The sequence below is a fragment of the Vanessa atalanta genome, chromosome 24 (genome assembly GCF_905147765.1).
Source record: "Vanessa atalanta chromosome 24, ilVanAtal1.2, whole genome shotgun sequence".
NCBI classification, from domain to species: Eukaryota; Metazoa; Arthropoda; class Insecta; order Lepidoptera; family Nymphalidae; genus Vanessa; species Vanessa atalanta.
In genome coordinates, this window is record NC_061894.1 from 819,117 (window position 1) to 835,870 (window position 16,754).

Here is a 16,754-nt window from a genome sequence, read left to right on the forward strand (position 1 = left end):
ACAGGCGCGTTCATTTCTGTTAATAATTTTCTAGAACGTGATTTCATCACAAAAAATATCACGAATTGAAACTATTTTAATGGTAAATTATAAATTAACAAAACAATCAACAAAAAGGTTCCATTATAAAGTTAAAGATTAAGGACTGTCAGAATAGAAAGTGATCAAAATAACATAAACAGGAAGAAAACTTTTATTTGTAACAGTTTAGTTATTTTACAGTAATCTTTAATAGATTCAAATTTAGAAGTCGAAACTAAATTTTTACTGTGTTTTTGATTCTTAGTAGCCTAGTTAAAAAATCCTATACCCGTAAATACTACACATTTTGACAGAGCACATTAGTCTTGGTACAGAAGTTACATGCAGTTCAGTTCAAAGACGGGCTAACGCAATGTTATACGAGCTGGGTCAAATTTCTATATAGGCCCAGTAGGTCCGGGCTAGGCTAATTTTAATAGGCAAACTTTAGATAACAACAAAACTTGATGAGAAGATTTATTTTTTACTTGTAATAAAAAAAAAATTGACTCACACGTCAACGTTTGAAAAACGAAATATTAAAACTTTTAGGCGGTATATAACTCCATAGTGAGGAGTTATAGGGATGGAGGAGAGTTAGCACAGTCGAAGTAACAAATAGCGATGACTTGCGTTTGCGTATCTTGTCGATACATAATAAGCAAAGATTTCATCGAAGCATTTGCATGAACGTATAGCACCGGCCTTAGACTATCTCGGTAGCCTTATAAGATCCGTGCAGGCGCAGCTGAGTCAGCGGTACGTTCTGACCTTATATGGTATTATGATCTTTTATCAACTGGAATAAATGAGGTAAGGAGAGCTATTTAAGATGTTGATTGTCTATGATTTTTAAAGCGGCAACCCACACGTTGAACTGATAGATTTATTTTAAGCTTAACGTATATTTAGTCTAACTAACATTATACGTGTGAAAAGTAAGGAGATATGTTTGTTTTACATTTACCCATGAAAATTTGCATTTCAAGGGTACGAACTACAGTTACAGTTACAGGGTAAGGCAGATGGTACACTGTGCACACCCCCACGCGAGCTGGACTAGCTGGTCGGTTAATACTTGCGACAATGAAAAAAGAAAAAAAAGGAGTTAGTTGAAAAATCGGCAATTGATTTTAAAGTCTGAGTTAGATTACTTTTTACATGTTATTTTGGTTGAATTACTTAAATGATATGTGATTGTAACGATGTTAACTTTAGTAGCTTCTGAGTGGATATCTATATGTGGAGGTTTTGTATAATATTAGTATTTGGTTATAAAACTACATAATAGCCTTAATTCAGGCATTTTAGTGCACATTATATAACCTGTATTTACTAATAATAATAATAGTTACAAATTAAGTTAGTACAAATTTAATGAGTGTCATGAAAAAAAAAACGATAGTTTTAAATAAGTTTCTGTGGTTTTCAGTTCTGGTTTTTCTTAAGTAAAAAAACACTCAGCGCTAAAAAAACAGTAAAAAGCTTACTACCTCAACTAATAGATACTTAAATTTATTTTTAAGTTCTTTAATAAAATCGATCAACACCTCTAAACATATAATCGAATAATAAAATGTTTATCTGTGGATTAAAAAAAAAAAAGCAGAAGATTAGTTTGGGAATTTCTTCATCTAATAAATATGATGAACTTATTAATAAAACATCGACAAAAAACAAAAATACAAAATAGATTTTATTAAATTTAAACTTGAATAGTGTTGTGAAGTCATCTGTCAAACGAAAAAAAATTATCGACAAATTCGATGATGTGTGTACATAAAATGAGAACCATTTTTATTTGTTACCATTTAACTCTTATTACAAGAGGCATAAGAACTTCAATTTATGGTACGTAGATGATCAAATTCTCAGTTCAACAGCCTCTGGGGTCAACGTCATGCGACACCATGACATCACGTATTAACGCTTTTATCCGAGACAAAGAAATGCAGCATCTTACATGTATTTTTTTTTGTATCTTTACATTTGAAAGTAATTTGAAATTCGAATGGTTTTTGGCCAATCAAATTACTTTGCGTTCGTTTTAAAGGAACGATCCACATGCTTTATTCAGTTATGTTTTACTGAAAACTTAAAAGGTCAGTGAATCTATGTAATTATACGCGTAAAGAATATGTGATAACAACTGTGTACTGGCCGATGATCAGTATGCGACTAATAATCTATAGCTCCGGCTAATAATGTTATTTTTATATAATTATCGAGATGGCCTAGTGGTCATGGTGGTGGTGGTAGAACGCGTGCATCTTAACCGATGATTTCGGGTTCAAACCCAAGCGAGCACCACTGAATTTTTATGTGTTTAATCGAATCGAAATTTTAACTCAGCGGTAAAGGAAAACTTCGTGAGGAAACCTGCATATCTCTAATTTCAAGGAAATTCTTCCACATGTGTATTCCACCAACTCGCATTCGAGCAACGTGGTGGAATTTGCTCCAAACCTTCTTCTCATAGGGAGAGGTGCCTTAGCCCAGCCGTGGGAAATTTACAGGCTGCTTATATATAATATTCATGTCTATAAATATATTATATTATCACCTTATACGCCCATATTGTTACGATTTGGATATAACTTTTATTTTATATTTTATAATTTTATAGTATACTTAAGTAACCACTTAAGCCTAAATACATCTTAATTAGCCAGACTCACGCTGAATATAATTTTACCAAGACATCTATTATATAAATATCCCTTCATCGATGCGTAATCAAATGTCAAAGTTGACGTTCAATTTCCGTATAATACCGTTACGTCAAACGAACAAAATGGACATTTAAAAAATACTACCTGCGACCTCCGGCTTTGCTCTCGTTTTAGGGGCAGGTAAGGTGTTAGGTAAAAAAGTAGCATACTTCATACCATATTTCATAAATTCGATACAGTGGTTTATCCGATATGCATATATATAACAAAGCGGGCATAGCATTCATTCATATAGATTTAGTATATTTTTTTGAAAGTACATAATTTCACCCGAAACTTGCGGGTTTAACTTCGGAAACACTATTTATTCGCGTGCTTAATGTGTTTCAAAGCATCCTGAGTTGCCACATACAAGTTGTATTTGTCGGATTATTCTGTGACACGTATCCACATTGGAGTACCATAGTGAAATAAGCTCAAGAGGAGTTAAAAAGCTCAATAACCAAAGAGGACAGGAGTCTTAGTCTAGCAGTGGGAATTTTAAAGGCTGTTAATGCTGTACATAGAGCCTATACATACATGAAATAGATATAGTTTAAATAAATTTAAAATTAAATATACCATTTTCAAAATACAAATATTCCATGCTCGTTTTGTAACAACATACAAGTTAAATGAAACTTATTAAGTAAACATTAGATCAATGAACTAGACGTTTGAAGTGTTTGTCGTCTCAGATCCAACATTCCCAAGCGTCTAATTTTTTCACACATTAATATTTTAATTTAATTCATTTCATGCGTACTGATTTATGTTCTGCTAGTTATTTAATTAACAATTCATCGTAACTGTCCCTGTAGATCCTTACGGTAAAATAATCAAAGTAACTGATTATGTTATTTGAAGAAACCTCACCCATGTCGTATCATTCATTCGTATCGGTCATTGTATCGACACTCGATACAGCTCTAACTTGTGAACATCACTAGAATTTCAATTTTGCACAGTCGTGAACAAAATAACTTAAAAAAATAAAGTATAATCGCAACAAAATGTTAATTTTAAAATCTGTACATTCTGATTCTGCAATCAAATAACATATAATTTAAAGATCTATTAGTGCTTATATAGTTAATTAAAATTAATTGGAAAAAAAAAACGTTACCATAGATTATAAATTTAAAAAATATTGCCTTTGCTTGGAAGAATAATAATGTTTCATTTTATTTTTATTTTCTAAATAAGTGTTGACAAATCTTTTATCTAATTGTTATTTTTGTTCTGCCTTAATGTTATTTTTATTAAGAGATATAGATACATGCGTTTACTGTTCCAAAGAGTATGGAATATGAGATTCTGCACGTCCCAGGAACAGTTATTTCATATTTCATTTGAATTAAGAACTAAAAGAAGAAAAATTTGCCAAAAATACAGACAGTTGGTGCTAACTCCTGTCGTTGAACATGTTCTACCGGTTGCTACTGAGAATTTATCGAAAGAAAGAATAACCCAAGGAGTTTTATCGACTGACCCGGAATTTGAATCTAGAATCTCGGGAACTGAACCTTATAAACTAGTGAAGCAGTCAAATATAATATGAACACTAAAACTATTCCATTTTCTTTAAATACAACGTAGTCGGTTTAAAAGTATTACCCGTTTAAATATTCGTAATATGTATGTAAAATAATTTTAAGTAGACAAATATTCATTAATAATGCTAAATATGATAATTTAAAAACTAAAAATGTTTAAGAGGTTATTAACACGGAATGAGCCGTGATTCGTTTGGTGTGAAAAGTATACAAATAGCGTTGCGTTAAAGCTTCATGTTAACTATTATAATCGGGATTTGATGTTATCTTAACAATAAATCTCAATTAATTATTTGATATATTTGAAAATAGAATTAAATCGAGTAGAGTAAGAAAATAGAATAGAGTAGAATTTAATCAGAGAAACGAATACTGCCGTAGGAAGGTATTACTGATTTTGTGGAAACCAAAGCTTGGCATTTGTAAATATACAGAACACTGTTGTCAATATATTCTTACGCAACTATAAGTAGTCCTATTTTATTCCTGCTGTCATAACAAAGATATGGAATGCGTAAGAATATTTGCGTCGAAACGATCAAAAAATTATATTATTATTCTCATTGTGTTTAATGAAGTTTCCATTCTAACCGTTTACGACCGTTTCCTCGTTCACGATCGCTAAATGTTTCATAAGTACGTAATAATTTTGACACGAAACTATCAAACATCGAAGTGATTTTGAAATTCGAATGCTTTTTGACATTTGTATTTATTGTGACATTAACGGTTATTTGAAAAATACGCAATATGGCGGCCTTATTCCACCCATTTTATAACTATGTAAATGTTTAACTTGCGTACATTTTCTTTTAATAATAAAACAAATAATGTTAGAACTTATATTTTTTGGTCATTTGTGTATGGTGCGATTTCGAACTAAAAACTGTTTTTGAATTATTAGAAAAGATTCATATTTTTATGATACACATGAGTACACTTAAAAGCCGCTGCTTGCAAAGTTTCTGATACTTCGATTTGCGATCTTGGATTAGGCTGTATTTGAAGGTTTGGATCATATTCCACCACGCTGCTCCAATGCGTTTTGGTGGAATACACAGTGGCAGAATTTCGTTGAAATTAAACACGAAGAAACACGAGATGAATTATAAAAACAAATTAAGCACATGAAAATTCAGTGGTGCCAACCGATGATTTCTGGTTCAAGCCCTGCCTGGGTTTGAACCCGGACTCATCGGTTAAGATGCACGCGTTCTAGCCCAGTGGTTAGAACGCGTGGCCATCTCGGCATCACTCTGTACAAACATAGTATATCCGACTTAAGACAAGCTTGCTTAAAATATAATAAACTAAGCTTTAAATGTCCTACGTATTGTAATTGCCAGTAGAAAAAAAAACGAGACTTGCATAAATTTGAATTTTTGATTGGCAACACTAATATTTTAAGGTCTTACACAAGTCTAACAACACCAATTTTATTTTCTGTTACAAGTAAAAAAAAACGAAGAACTATAAGTCAAAGTTTATAAACGAAGTATTCTCGTGTACCATAATACATTTGATCTGGACCTTCTCAGAACTTTCACTTCTGTTTCAAACGACGAGATGAACGCGATTTATTAGGAAATTATATTTAGCTTACGTTTATAGTAATTGTGCACATATATACTATGTTTCTAAGATGATGTAGCCTTGATATATTAATAGTTATTAATAGGTTGATGAGCCGAGATGGCCCAGTGGTTAGAACGCGTGCATCTTAATCGATGATTTCGGGTTCAAACCCAGGCAGGCACCACTGAATTTTCATGTGCTTAATTTGTGTTTATAATTCATCTCGTGCTCGGCGGTGAAGGAAAACATCGTGAGGAAACCTGCATGTGTCTAATTTCAACGAAATTCTGCCACATGTGTATTCCGCCAACCCGCATTGGAGCAGCGTGGTGGAATATGCTCCAAACCCTCTCCTCAAAGGGAGAGGAGGCCCAGCAGTGGGAAAATTTACAGGCTGCTAATGCTAAAAAAAATAGGTTAATATTTATAGATGATATTTGGCGTTTTAATTTGTACAGTAAATTCATTGTAACACTTATAAAATATAAAGTATTTAGAGATTATTTAAGTAAGCCCTGTAACTGGTATTACTAGGAAAAGACCTATCTTCTTAAGACGAAGATTTGCGTTTATTTCCAGCACGAATAAGTGTTAATAAAATATCATCAGATACGTGCAGATTAGTGTTTTTCTTCACCAGCGAGCACGAGATCAATTATAAACATAAACAACTAAACATATAAAATATTTCGGTTTTAAATGTTAAGGAATCTGCTCACTACACCATACCATCACCGTGCTATGAACGTATTTGGTACAGAAAACATCGCCTATTATATTATACCTACACAATATAACGTAGCATCAGCGTATTGGGTACCGGCAAAATATTATCGCCGACAATTGCTCACGGTCCATGGCCCGCGACTGTCGGTCGGTTAATGGTAAAGTTTTTTTTTGTCTGAGACTTAAGAACCTGCTCACTACCTCAGTGGGCAGATGAGAGTTAAGCTTCATGTGTTATATTCGCTGGGCTATGATTTGACAAGTCTTAATATTCAACTCATTGGTATTTATCTCGTAGGTCAAAGCTTTTGAATGCTCATATTTAAAGAGATTTTTAGAGTCGGAAAACTTTAAATTGAAATAAAACAGGAAAAAATATATTCTCCATTAAATAAGCTTTATTTCATAGGATTTATGTTTGAATATAATTTTGGGCACATGACCAGCTCGTATATGGCATAATAGGAATCTATTTTAATAAAGACACATGTGCATATAATACTAATAACGACAAAATTAAAATTAAACGTTCAAATGGAATGTTGACGAAACACAACTTATGAATTATACCATACACCTATCGCAATAATTTCTTGAGGTCTAAACGCTTTGGTATCTCATTGATTCTATTGACCGATGTTACATCTTTCCTGCAAACTTTTAAGGAAGCAGCAGTGATTATATAAGTAACAGGCCGATCATCGCGATTTCGCCTTCATTAAACATTGCTTCCCCCCATGCGTCATATTGTCCAACACTATATTTGTGTCATATAGGCGAACAGGCGAATGTGCCACCTGATGGTAAGTGGTCACCAATGTCCATTACATTGGTACTGTAAGAAATATGAATCAATTTTCATATCACCAATGCCACACTAATCTTGGAACCTAAGATGTTATGTCTCTTGTGCTTGTTAACTCACCCTTCAAACTGGAACACAGCAATAAGAATTGCTGTTTAGAACAGACGGGCTTGCACAAAGCTGAACCTACAAGTGACCACCCACTTAATTCTCATACTTTTATCAATAACTACCTTAATGAACTTATATTAAATGTTTTTTTAAGCTGGATTGGTAGATCCTAAGATTATAATAATGGTAATAAGTAGCAACTTGTATATGTCTCAATTTTGGGCTAAGCACTCCTCTTGCTCCTGCGATTGGACACAGTGATGTGGCAGATTATATTCAAGCAGTTGGGTGTCTCACGATATTTTCCTTCAATGCTGACTACGACATCATTTGAATTATCAACTCAAGTACGTGAACATTTAGCTCGTCCTGGTTTAATCCCACTAATTAGACCGATCTAAATCTAGCTTTATAATATAAGAATCAATTACATCTTTATTTGAAATATATATACGTAATATCTTTATTATTAATTTTATATTCCTCGCGTTTCTTGGTTCCTTGTTCCATTTAAATGGAAATTACAGATTATAATATAACAGAACTATTAATTAATCTATTGTTTACATATGTGGATAATAAACACGCTCGCTATTCAATGCTAAATATTTGTATTCAAAGTGTGTTTGTATACATAAAATTGAATGCTGAAACTTAAACGGTTTAACTTGGTCTGTAGCTGGTTTGGTCACTATTTATTTGCGGTACGCTGTCATGATTATTGGTGTTTTGTCAATACTAAAAGATCCTTCATATTTTAACCCAATTCGTTTTTTTTTATTAAAAATACGGTCGGACTGATGATTCATTATAACTAATGCTGAGTGATCACCACCGCCCATAGAATTTTTTTACTTTATATTAACAAAGCGCATCAATCTAGTGAGCTCAGAAGATTATATTCCTTGTGCCTATTATCGTACTAGCTCACTCACACTTCAAATCGAAAAACAACATTACTAAGTAACGCTGCTTACCAGTAGACAAAATGATAAGTGGGTGGAACCATAGGCCTTGCACAAATCTCACCACCATGTGACTAACATACATAAGTATTTTATCTTAGAAATGTTGTATACATTTTTGATAGTAATGAATTGGGTTTGATAGTTTAGGTCAAGTTTTTTACTATAATATGTAAATAAAAGAAGTATTAACGTAAAACTCAGTACAAAAACGAGTGTTCCATCTACAAGAGGATTCCGTTTAGTGTCAAGAACGATCAAATTCGCCCTTGAAACATTGCTTCAATTGGAGATTTACTTTAAAAAAATAACTAAGATATATTACAGTTCCAACTAGAGTGTAATAATTAAGAAAAATGTAAATTTAAAACAACAGACGCAATGAGCGCACACCCTTATATTAAGTTTTGTAGAATTTCACAAGGAAATCAACAGACAGTTTGACAGAAAAAGTCGACGAAGTGGGATACGTGAACCCTGACATTTACGATAGGTCATCCGCTTGATCTTGCAGTTGTTCAACGTAAATATATTGTCTTACATCCAATAAAATATACTATTTACGAACATATTTCAACAAGCAATAACTTATTGAACCAAAAAGTTGTATGTGGCATTTAGTTTAAAAATTGATAATTCAATCCTTTTCATACGATTTAAAGTGTATTTTGTATTTTTTATGGTCTTGTATTTAAGACTATATTGAACTAAAGTCAAATTTCAATGGAAAATAGAAAAAAATATATGAAACGTAACAAAAAACCCATCAAAGCTTTGGTGACAGTATCCAATTTTCTATGTTTGAATCAAAAATACAAAGAAAATAAACAATAGTATAATTACATTACAAGTCAACGGTACAATAATGGTTTCTTTTTTCAGTGCCATCGCATTTTTTTCCTTTGAGGCCTCGAAACGTGCCTTTTTTAAATTTAATAAAGGTGGGCAGATTGGCAAATGGGCCACCTTTAGTCAGTCATCACCACTATTGGAAGTCTAAGAAATATAAACCATCTCTTACTTCTTTAATGTGCTACAAACCTTGAGAAGTTATGTCGCTTGTGCCTGTTCACATCTCAATAGAAAAATAATGAATATTGCTGTTTGGTGACAGCATATGTTAGGGGTGGTCGTTAACCTAACTACCCTAATCTACATATAAGGGGTCGCAGAAAGCTCCAACACAAGTAGGTCGCTAGTAACGTTTAAAATATGAATATGAATTTGTGGTTAGGTGATTAAACTTACCAGAGCAGGTGAGTCCAAGGGGCCAGCAGTATTGGATCTGATTCTTCGTCGATCACTCTCTACGTCCGACGGTCGATCGCTCTCTCTCTCCGAAGAGTTCTGTCGTCGCCTTTCCTCGCGGTGCTCTTTGTATCTTCTATCTTCTTTTATAGTTCTTTCAAATCTAAATATATTTTTTTAAGGAAGGAAGGAATTTTAAGCGATAATTAGCGACTTTAATTTGTTTTGTAGAGCAAGTTATAATTTTATATTTACATATCATCTCTAGTTTCTGCAACAATATCCAAGTGACTAAGTAACTTTTATCAAAATGAAGAATTTATCTTTGTTAAAGATAGACTTAATTTAATCGATTATTTGTCATCTTAGTGAGTTCGACAAGGAAAATAAAGTAATGATAATTGATTTACCTTCCTTCCATGTCGGAATCTCTGTATTTTTCTTCTCGTCTCTTCTCGATGCTCTCACGGGGATCAGGGCTCCTGTATCTATCTATATCTTCCCTTGAACGTCTATATTTCCTGTCTTCTTTAGGATCATCTCGCTTTCTTACATCCAGGTCACTAGGTTCTGGGTCTGTATACCTAGGAGGTAAACAAAACGCATGTCATATTATTCCTCTAAGAAAAAAAAAACACAAACAGTTGCCATAAATGCTGTGACTTTAAAAGCATCCCTTGAGGTTTAGATTCTGAATTTATATGAATTTGTAATCGATTAATTAAGTAATATAGAGCTATAAAATGGTTCAATCGATCGAATATTTAAATCTTTAGGAAAGATTTGAGAATTCATTTGCAGTCTTATTTTGTATTTATAATTCATCTCATGCTCGAAGATTACGGAAAATATCGTGAGAAAACTTGTTGCAGGATAAAATTTCGTTATGAGTACTCATTTATAATTAAAATAATATGTTTATACATAAAGATGAGTCTGTTGGGAAGGTGTGAATATGAAGATGAATGTGGAACGTTTATGGGACACTTTCTTTTCAGGTTCTTTTATTACCTTCTAAACAAAAATGATAGTAACATTTATTGATTTCTATATAATACAAGTGTCTAAAGATATATATATATATATATATCTTTTTAGATCTGATTTACTAGTTTTACGAGATCACAAGCCATTTTTGGGCGCTGTTAGTACCTCAAATATTCTTAATGGTTTAAGTACCTTTTGTACTCAGGGTCGTCTTTGGCAAGATGTTCAGGGCTCTTGAGCACCCGGGTGCGAGTTTTAGGCTGGACTACCTCTTTCTCTTTCTTGCTCTTCTTAGAAGAGTCGCGGGAGAACAGTTGTTTCATCTATAAAATACAAAATAATAATTACTGGAATGACATTGTTTATTTTTTAATTGATTAAGTTAAGAAGCACTACTTTTGTGATATTATATGAATTTTTAACATAAAAAAGTTACCTTTTCGAGTCCAGAAAGCTTTTTAGTAGCTTTCGGCGGCTTCGCACTGACTTTATCATCGTGTCTACTCGGACTTTTCTCATAACGACGCCCTTTTGAATCTAAAAGCGAACCATCCTCAGCACTTCTGTCCCTGGGGATATAATCATTTCTATTTTCTCCTCTATAATCTTTGTAGTTTGCCAAGTACTCGCCATTTGCATATATTTGCTCACTTGGATAGTTGTCTTCCGTATGTTGTCTCTCACTAGCCAAAAACAAAGATGTATTACGAACATCCTCATCGCTTTCATGTCGTCTATGTCTAGATCTATGAATTTCTCCGATAGAATTATGTCTAAAGTCATTTTCGATTCCAGAATCAACAAGACGGTTATCAAAATCGAAACGACGCGGAGACATCTGTTCGCGATAGTAGTCCCTACTATCACCTGAGTCGTGACGACGTATACTAGTATGGTTTTTAATATCTTTGTCCTTATTTTTAGCACGGCGGAGTGAATTGTGATAAGACTCATGTTTAGTGTTGTATCCAAGATTGGCGTAATCTTCCTCTCGCTCTTGAGCTATTTCTGGGTTAGACGCGTAATGACCTTTACGTTTGCCAAACCAATCATCTTTGAGTTTATATTTCTGACCACTTTGAAGCAGATCATGACTAGAGGTAAAATGTTTTTTCACTTTGTATTTCTTCTCTTTATACTCATCTGGTGAAGATATTGGTTTTCCAGGATTCGATTCTAAGCTAGGTGGCTCATATTCTGGTTCAGGTGGAAATATTTTTCTCTCATCTTTGTATCTAGATGGACTCAATGTATCTATAAATTCACGACGATCTATTTCATCTTTGGTCGCTTTCTGAGTAGTTCTTGATTCTGTATTATATTTTATTTTGTTATTATCTGAATCATATTTGTAATCTTCTATGATTGTACTTTCAATTCCATCTCTCTCTAAGGTATGGCGGTAGTACTTAACAGTATCATTTACATACTTTTCCGTTTGCTTCATTCGTTTTTCTGCTTCATATATTGGATCGTTTTCAAGATATTTCGAAATTGGTTCATTAAAATTTATCTTTTCACGCTCAAATCTTCTTGCATTTAAACGAGACTCAAGGAGTTCTCGTCTATGGCTGAGTTCGTTAAAATCTAAGTCAATCTTGGTGTCCGGTTCGAATGTCTTTTTCTTTGTATCCATTCCGTCGGCTCTACCTCTGAAGCTGTCGATAGGTCCATGTTTATCTATCTCTCTTTCGTTATAATCATTTGCGTAAGTGGGTTCAATTTCATCAAAACTCATGAGCTTGTACTCTCGAAATCTTGGCCTTATGGGTGATTCTTTTATGTTAAAACCTTCATTGAAATTATATTTCGTATCGTTGTTTTTGTAATTGTAATCAGCTATACGCTCTGACGAATATTTATGTCTTTCTTCATATCCAAGTCCTTCGTCTTCGTCTGAAAAGTTTCCATATTTTTCTCTTGACGGAGAAAATGTTTTATGCATAGTCTGCTTAGGAAAATGTGGACGTAAATCACCGTTATCTCTTATAACTTGAGCATAGACGACACCTTTTTCTGTCATTTTATTAACAGGTGTCGGTACTCTGTCTGGGCTTGTATTTCTTATGAAAAGATTTGGATCCGGACTTGTACTTGGCTTTGTGTACGAAAATGGTTGATTTATATTAGTACTGTTCGGTGGTGATATCAGATGGGATTTAGGAGGGGATGAATGTTGATCTTCTTTGAGAATTCTCACAATGTGACCGACCGTGTGACCCCTCGTTAGTGGAGGCTTTTCAGGTGGTTGTTGGCTGCTGTGTTTCATTTCCTTATCACCATATACGTTTTCTTCAATTTTTCTTATACTTTCTTTAATTTTATCTTTAATCTCAATGGGACTATCTTTTGTTAGAGAAGAATCTATTTCATCAACAAGAATTGTCTTTTTTGCGTCTGTTTTGCGCTTGGGTGTCTCAGATATTGGTGGCGATTGTTCTTTTTCTGAGGATTTACCTCTTTTTATTCTGTTAGGTGCTTTAGGTTCGTTTTTCTCTGGAGTTTTGAAACGGGGTGGTTTTTCAATAGGGTTTACCTTCTTGCTGTCTATTGAAACTGGTTCGTCAGATTTGTTGCTTTCTCGTTCAGATAATTTTTCTTTATGCAGTATATCTAATGGTGATATCTTCTTAAAATAATCTTCCCTCGGTGAGCTTTCGATTATAGGCGATAGTTGTGTCTTTTTATTTCTCAATGACTTTAAGAATTCTTCCGTTTCACTTCCAGATCTTTTCCGTATAGGTTTATTTTTGTTAAGATTCGTGTTAGATTTTAAATCAGATACGTCACTTTTACTTCTCTTAACGATAACTGAAGGCTTCGTTGTTACTACGACTGGTGCATCGGGGCTTTTAGTTCTTTGAGCTCTTCTAAACAACGTAGAAAGGGATGTTCTTTCTTTTTTCCTCTTAGGACTTACATCACTGGTAGACCTGCCAAGAGGTGTTTTAGAATTACCCTCTGGTATACTTCCGTCGTCACTATTTCTACGATCTGCTCTGTCTTCTCGAAATTTTCTTCTATGCGGAAGAGAGAAGAATTTTTCAGGTGGATGATCAGCTGTGCATGTAACGCTTTCTGCTTGAGCAATAACTTTGTTAGCTTCTTCGATTAGTTCTTGTTCGGATAAATGTGTGAACGGTTCTTTTCGTATCGTTCGGGGCTGGTCCGAGGCAACCCGCTCTCGCGGTTTACCTGCAATCAAGCAAATATATAACACATTTAAAAATATATAATGGTTCTACATATGAAATAGTTAAAGATGTCACTTCGGAATCGTTAATTCGGATACATCATTATATAGTTAGCCAGTGGAATAAGAGACAGTGAGGAACTTAACATATTAGATACCGTCTACAGCATTTTGCAAATGAGATTAAGCTTATTGCAACTTTCAAAGCCAATATCTATTTATTATATTTTTTTTTATTATATACGTAAGTTAAGTACCATTACTTGTAAGCATATTACAGAAGATGAAAAAATTACATTATTATTTTAGTACGTAAAAACAATTAAAATTTCTTTTGTTATTTGTTATAAACAAGATTTATGTATTAGCTGATATTTCTTCCTTATTAAATACTATAATCCAAGCAACATTTATATTGTAACGTGTTAATACATGTCGAGAATTACTATACTATTACTATTACTATAAACCTATAAACATATATAATACTATTACTATAAACCTATAAACGCAAGCAAAGCCATGGACGACAGGCTTTGCTTGCGTTTATAGGTTTGTCGTTAGGTACGAGGCGTAACAAAGAAAACCTATGTCGTTCCTTGGGGTATAAGATTGCTTTGTAGCAAATAATATCAAATACGGTTCAGTGGCTCAACATTTCCAAGAGAAATATGAAGTAAGTTTTTATAGAACATAAAATGAAAATGAAGGGATTTGTATTCGTTTTTAATTTTGTATTCGCTTTTATTGCTTCAATATAATGTCTCGACGGTCTGGTTTTTTTTTTATAATCTCGATGCATTCAACACATTTCTTTTATAAAGCTTTTGCTTAAGAAAGCCGGGACAGGACGCACAGTGAAAGTCTTGAACATTTTCACTTTTAAAAACAAAACAAATGGTTATGTTTTGTTTCGAACGAACATTGAATGTTTTATTGTAAAGAGAATGTGTACTTGGATCATGTGACACATAAAGTCTTTACGTGTTAAAAGCGTTAGAAGCGATTTAAATTGTTTCAATGAAATTGAAAGCGATCTTGACTATTATAACTTCTGTTCCAGTTCCCCAGTACTTGTAACACACAACCATATTTCATAATGAATTCATAAAAAAACATTTGTAACCTATTAATTGAACCATGAATTTCGTCCATAGCGTTGAACCTCAAGTTATAGTGATCTGTATAAAAGTCTGCGGAAACAGAGGTTCACAGTTTCCTTCATTTTCAATGTCCGATTGGACGGAAATCCAGCACGACTGGAGAGAGATTGTGAGTAGGTCAGGTTTTCGTGAAATTGGTATTAGAGCTTTATGCAAGCCGTTTGGGTAGGTGCACCCAATCATGGCATATTCTACCGCCAAACAGCAATAGTTAGTATTGGTTTGTTCAGATTTGAAGTGTGATTGAAGCAATGTAACTACAAGGGACATATCATCTTTGGTCCCCAGGTCAGCGCCGTATGGACGAAGTAGAGAAGGGTTAATATTTTCTACAGCGCTAATGTCTGGCTCACTTACGTCAACCAATTTGATAAAAAATAATATATTGAGATATTATATCAACCTCCGAGCTCTGAGCTGCTATTAAGAATTTCCTAAAAGAAAAACTCAATAATCTTCTATTGACCTGGGATTCGAACCCCGAGCTTCCCTATCATAAGGTAGCTAGATCAATTAAGCTATCAGCAAATTCCGGTTATTAAAAATTAATATCATGATCAGCGACATGCGCTTGACACACACAGATGTCGTCAGGAGTGCGTCATGTAACTCGATCACACTTATTTTTAGCGCTGACTTTCAACAAAAACAACTTTTCGGCAAGTTTTTTGACTTATCTCCGTCTACGGTTTTAGAGATCGGTTGTGTGTTTCGAAAATCTTTTGAGTCAAAATATACAGTCAGAACATAATTATTCATACATAAAAATCTTATAAATAAAATAATAATATTGCTGCGCTCGCGCATCGTTCATACTTGACTTGAAAATTGGATAATTACTGTCGGAAATTACGTGAAGGCTTTAGACATACCGTAACTTTACAATAGTTGTCGCGCGAATCGTGTCTGATAATTGTATCTAATGAAAAGCCTGCATTAGTGTACATTTAAATATATTCCTACCACAACAATTCTAGGTATTCTAAAGTTTACGTAACTATTAGTATTTTAAGTAATAATTTAGTTTGTTCATCACTAATATTTTAGAGAAAATATAACTTTATTTAAAGGCTGACTTAAGTTGCGCAAGTCGCTTTGAGCGTTATCAGATTTTTTTTTTTATGTCAGTTCGAATATTTTTATATTTTTATCAATGAAAACACTACTACACTGTTCTTTTTTTAAATTATTTCAAGATTTTATAACATAGAAGGCTTGGGATAATTGATTATTTAATAGTTATATATTTAAACACAAGCATGCTCTAAGTTGTTGCTTTGTTTGAGTGTACGTTGCTCACCTGCAATACTAATGAAGTGAGTGTCTAAATGAGCAAAACAAATAAATTAAAGTTTAAATTTCGAATGCAAATGTGTTGCTCGCACTTAAAATATGATAATTAACGGTCGCTTCACACTTGACGTTTAGACTTTAGTGACACACGGAGCCAGTTCGTGCCTTGATAATGTTTATAAAACATGTTATTATTTAATGTCTATCATTTAGATCAAGTTTAAGGATTGCGCTTGTTTATCTGTATGAGCTATACTATGTTACGCAAAATATAGTGATCAAAATTAAATAACCTAGTTTTATACACTATATTTATTCCGCTGAGTTTCATTCGCCGGTTCTTCTCAGGTCACGGTGTTTCATTTTTCGAACCGCTTTATTTAATTGACAATCAATAAGT

General features: G+C 33.4%; 1 protein-coding gene across 1 annotated transcript in view; it reads right to left on the reverse strand.

Annotated features, from left to right (window-relative positions):
* The window catches only part of LOC125073272, an 87,431-nt gene that overhangs the window by 6,496 nt on the left and 64,181 nt on the right, over positions 1 to 16,754 (reverse strand). Inside the window, exons 4-7 of the mRNA XM_047684025.1 lie at positions 11,142 to 13,900; positions 10,898 to 11,028; positions 10,129 to 10,302; positions 9,719 to 9,881 (exon numbers count right to left, since the gene is read on the reverse strand). Of these exons, the coding sequence (XP_047539981.1) occupies positions 9,719 to 9,881; positions 10,129 to 10,302; positions 10,898 to 11,028; positions 11,142 to 13,900 (3,227 nt within the window). The remainder of the gene's footprint in view (positions 1 to 9,718; positions 9,882 to 10,128; positions 10,303 to 10,897; positions 11,029 to 11,141; positions 13,901 to 16,754) is intronic.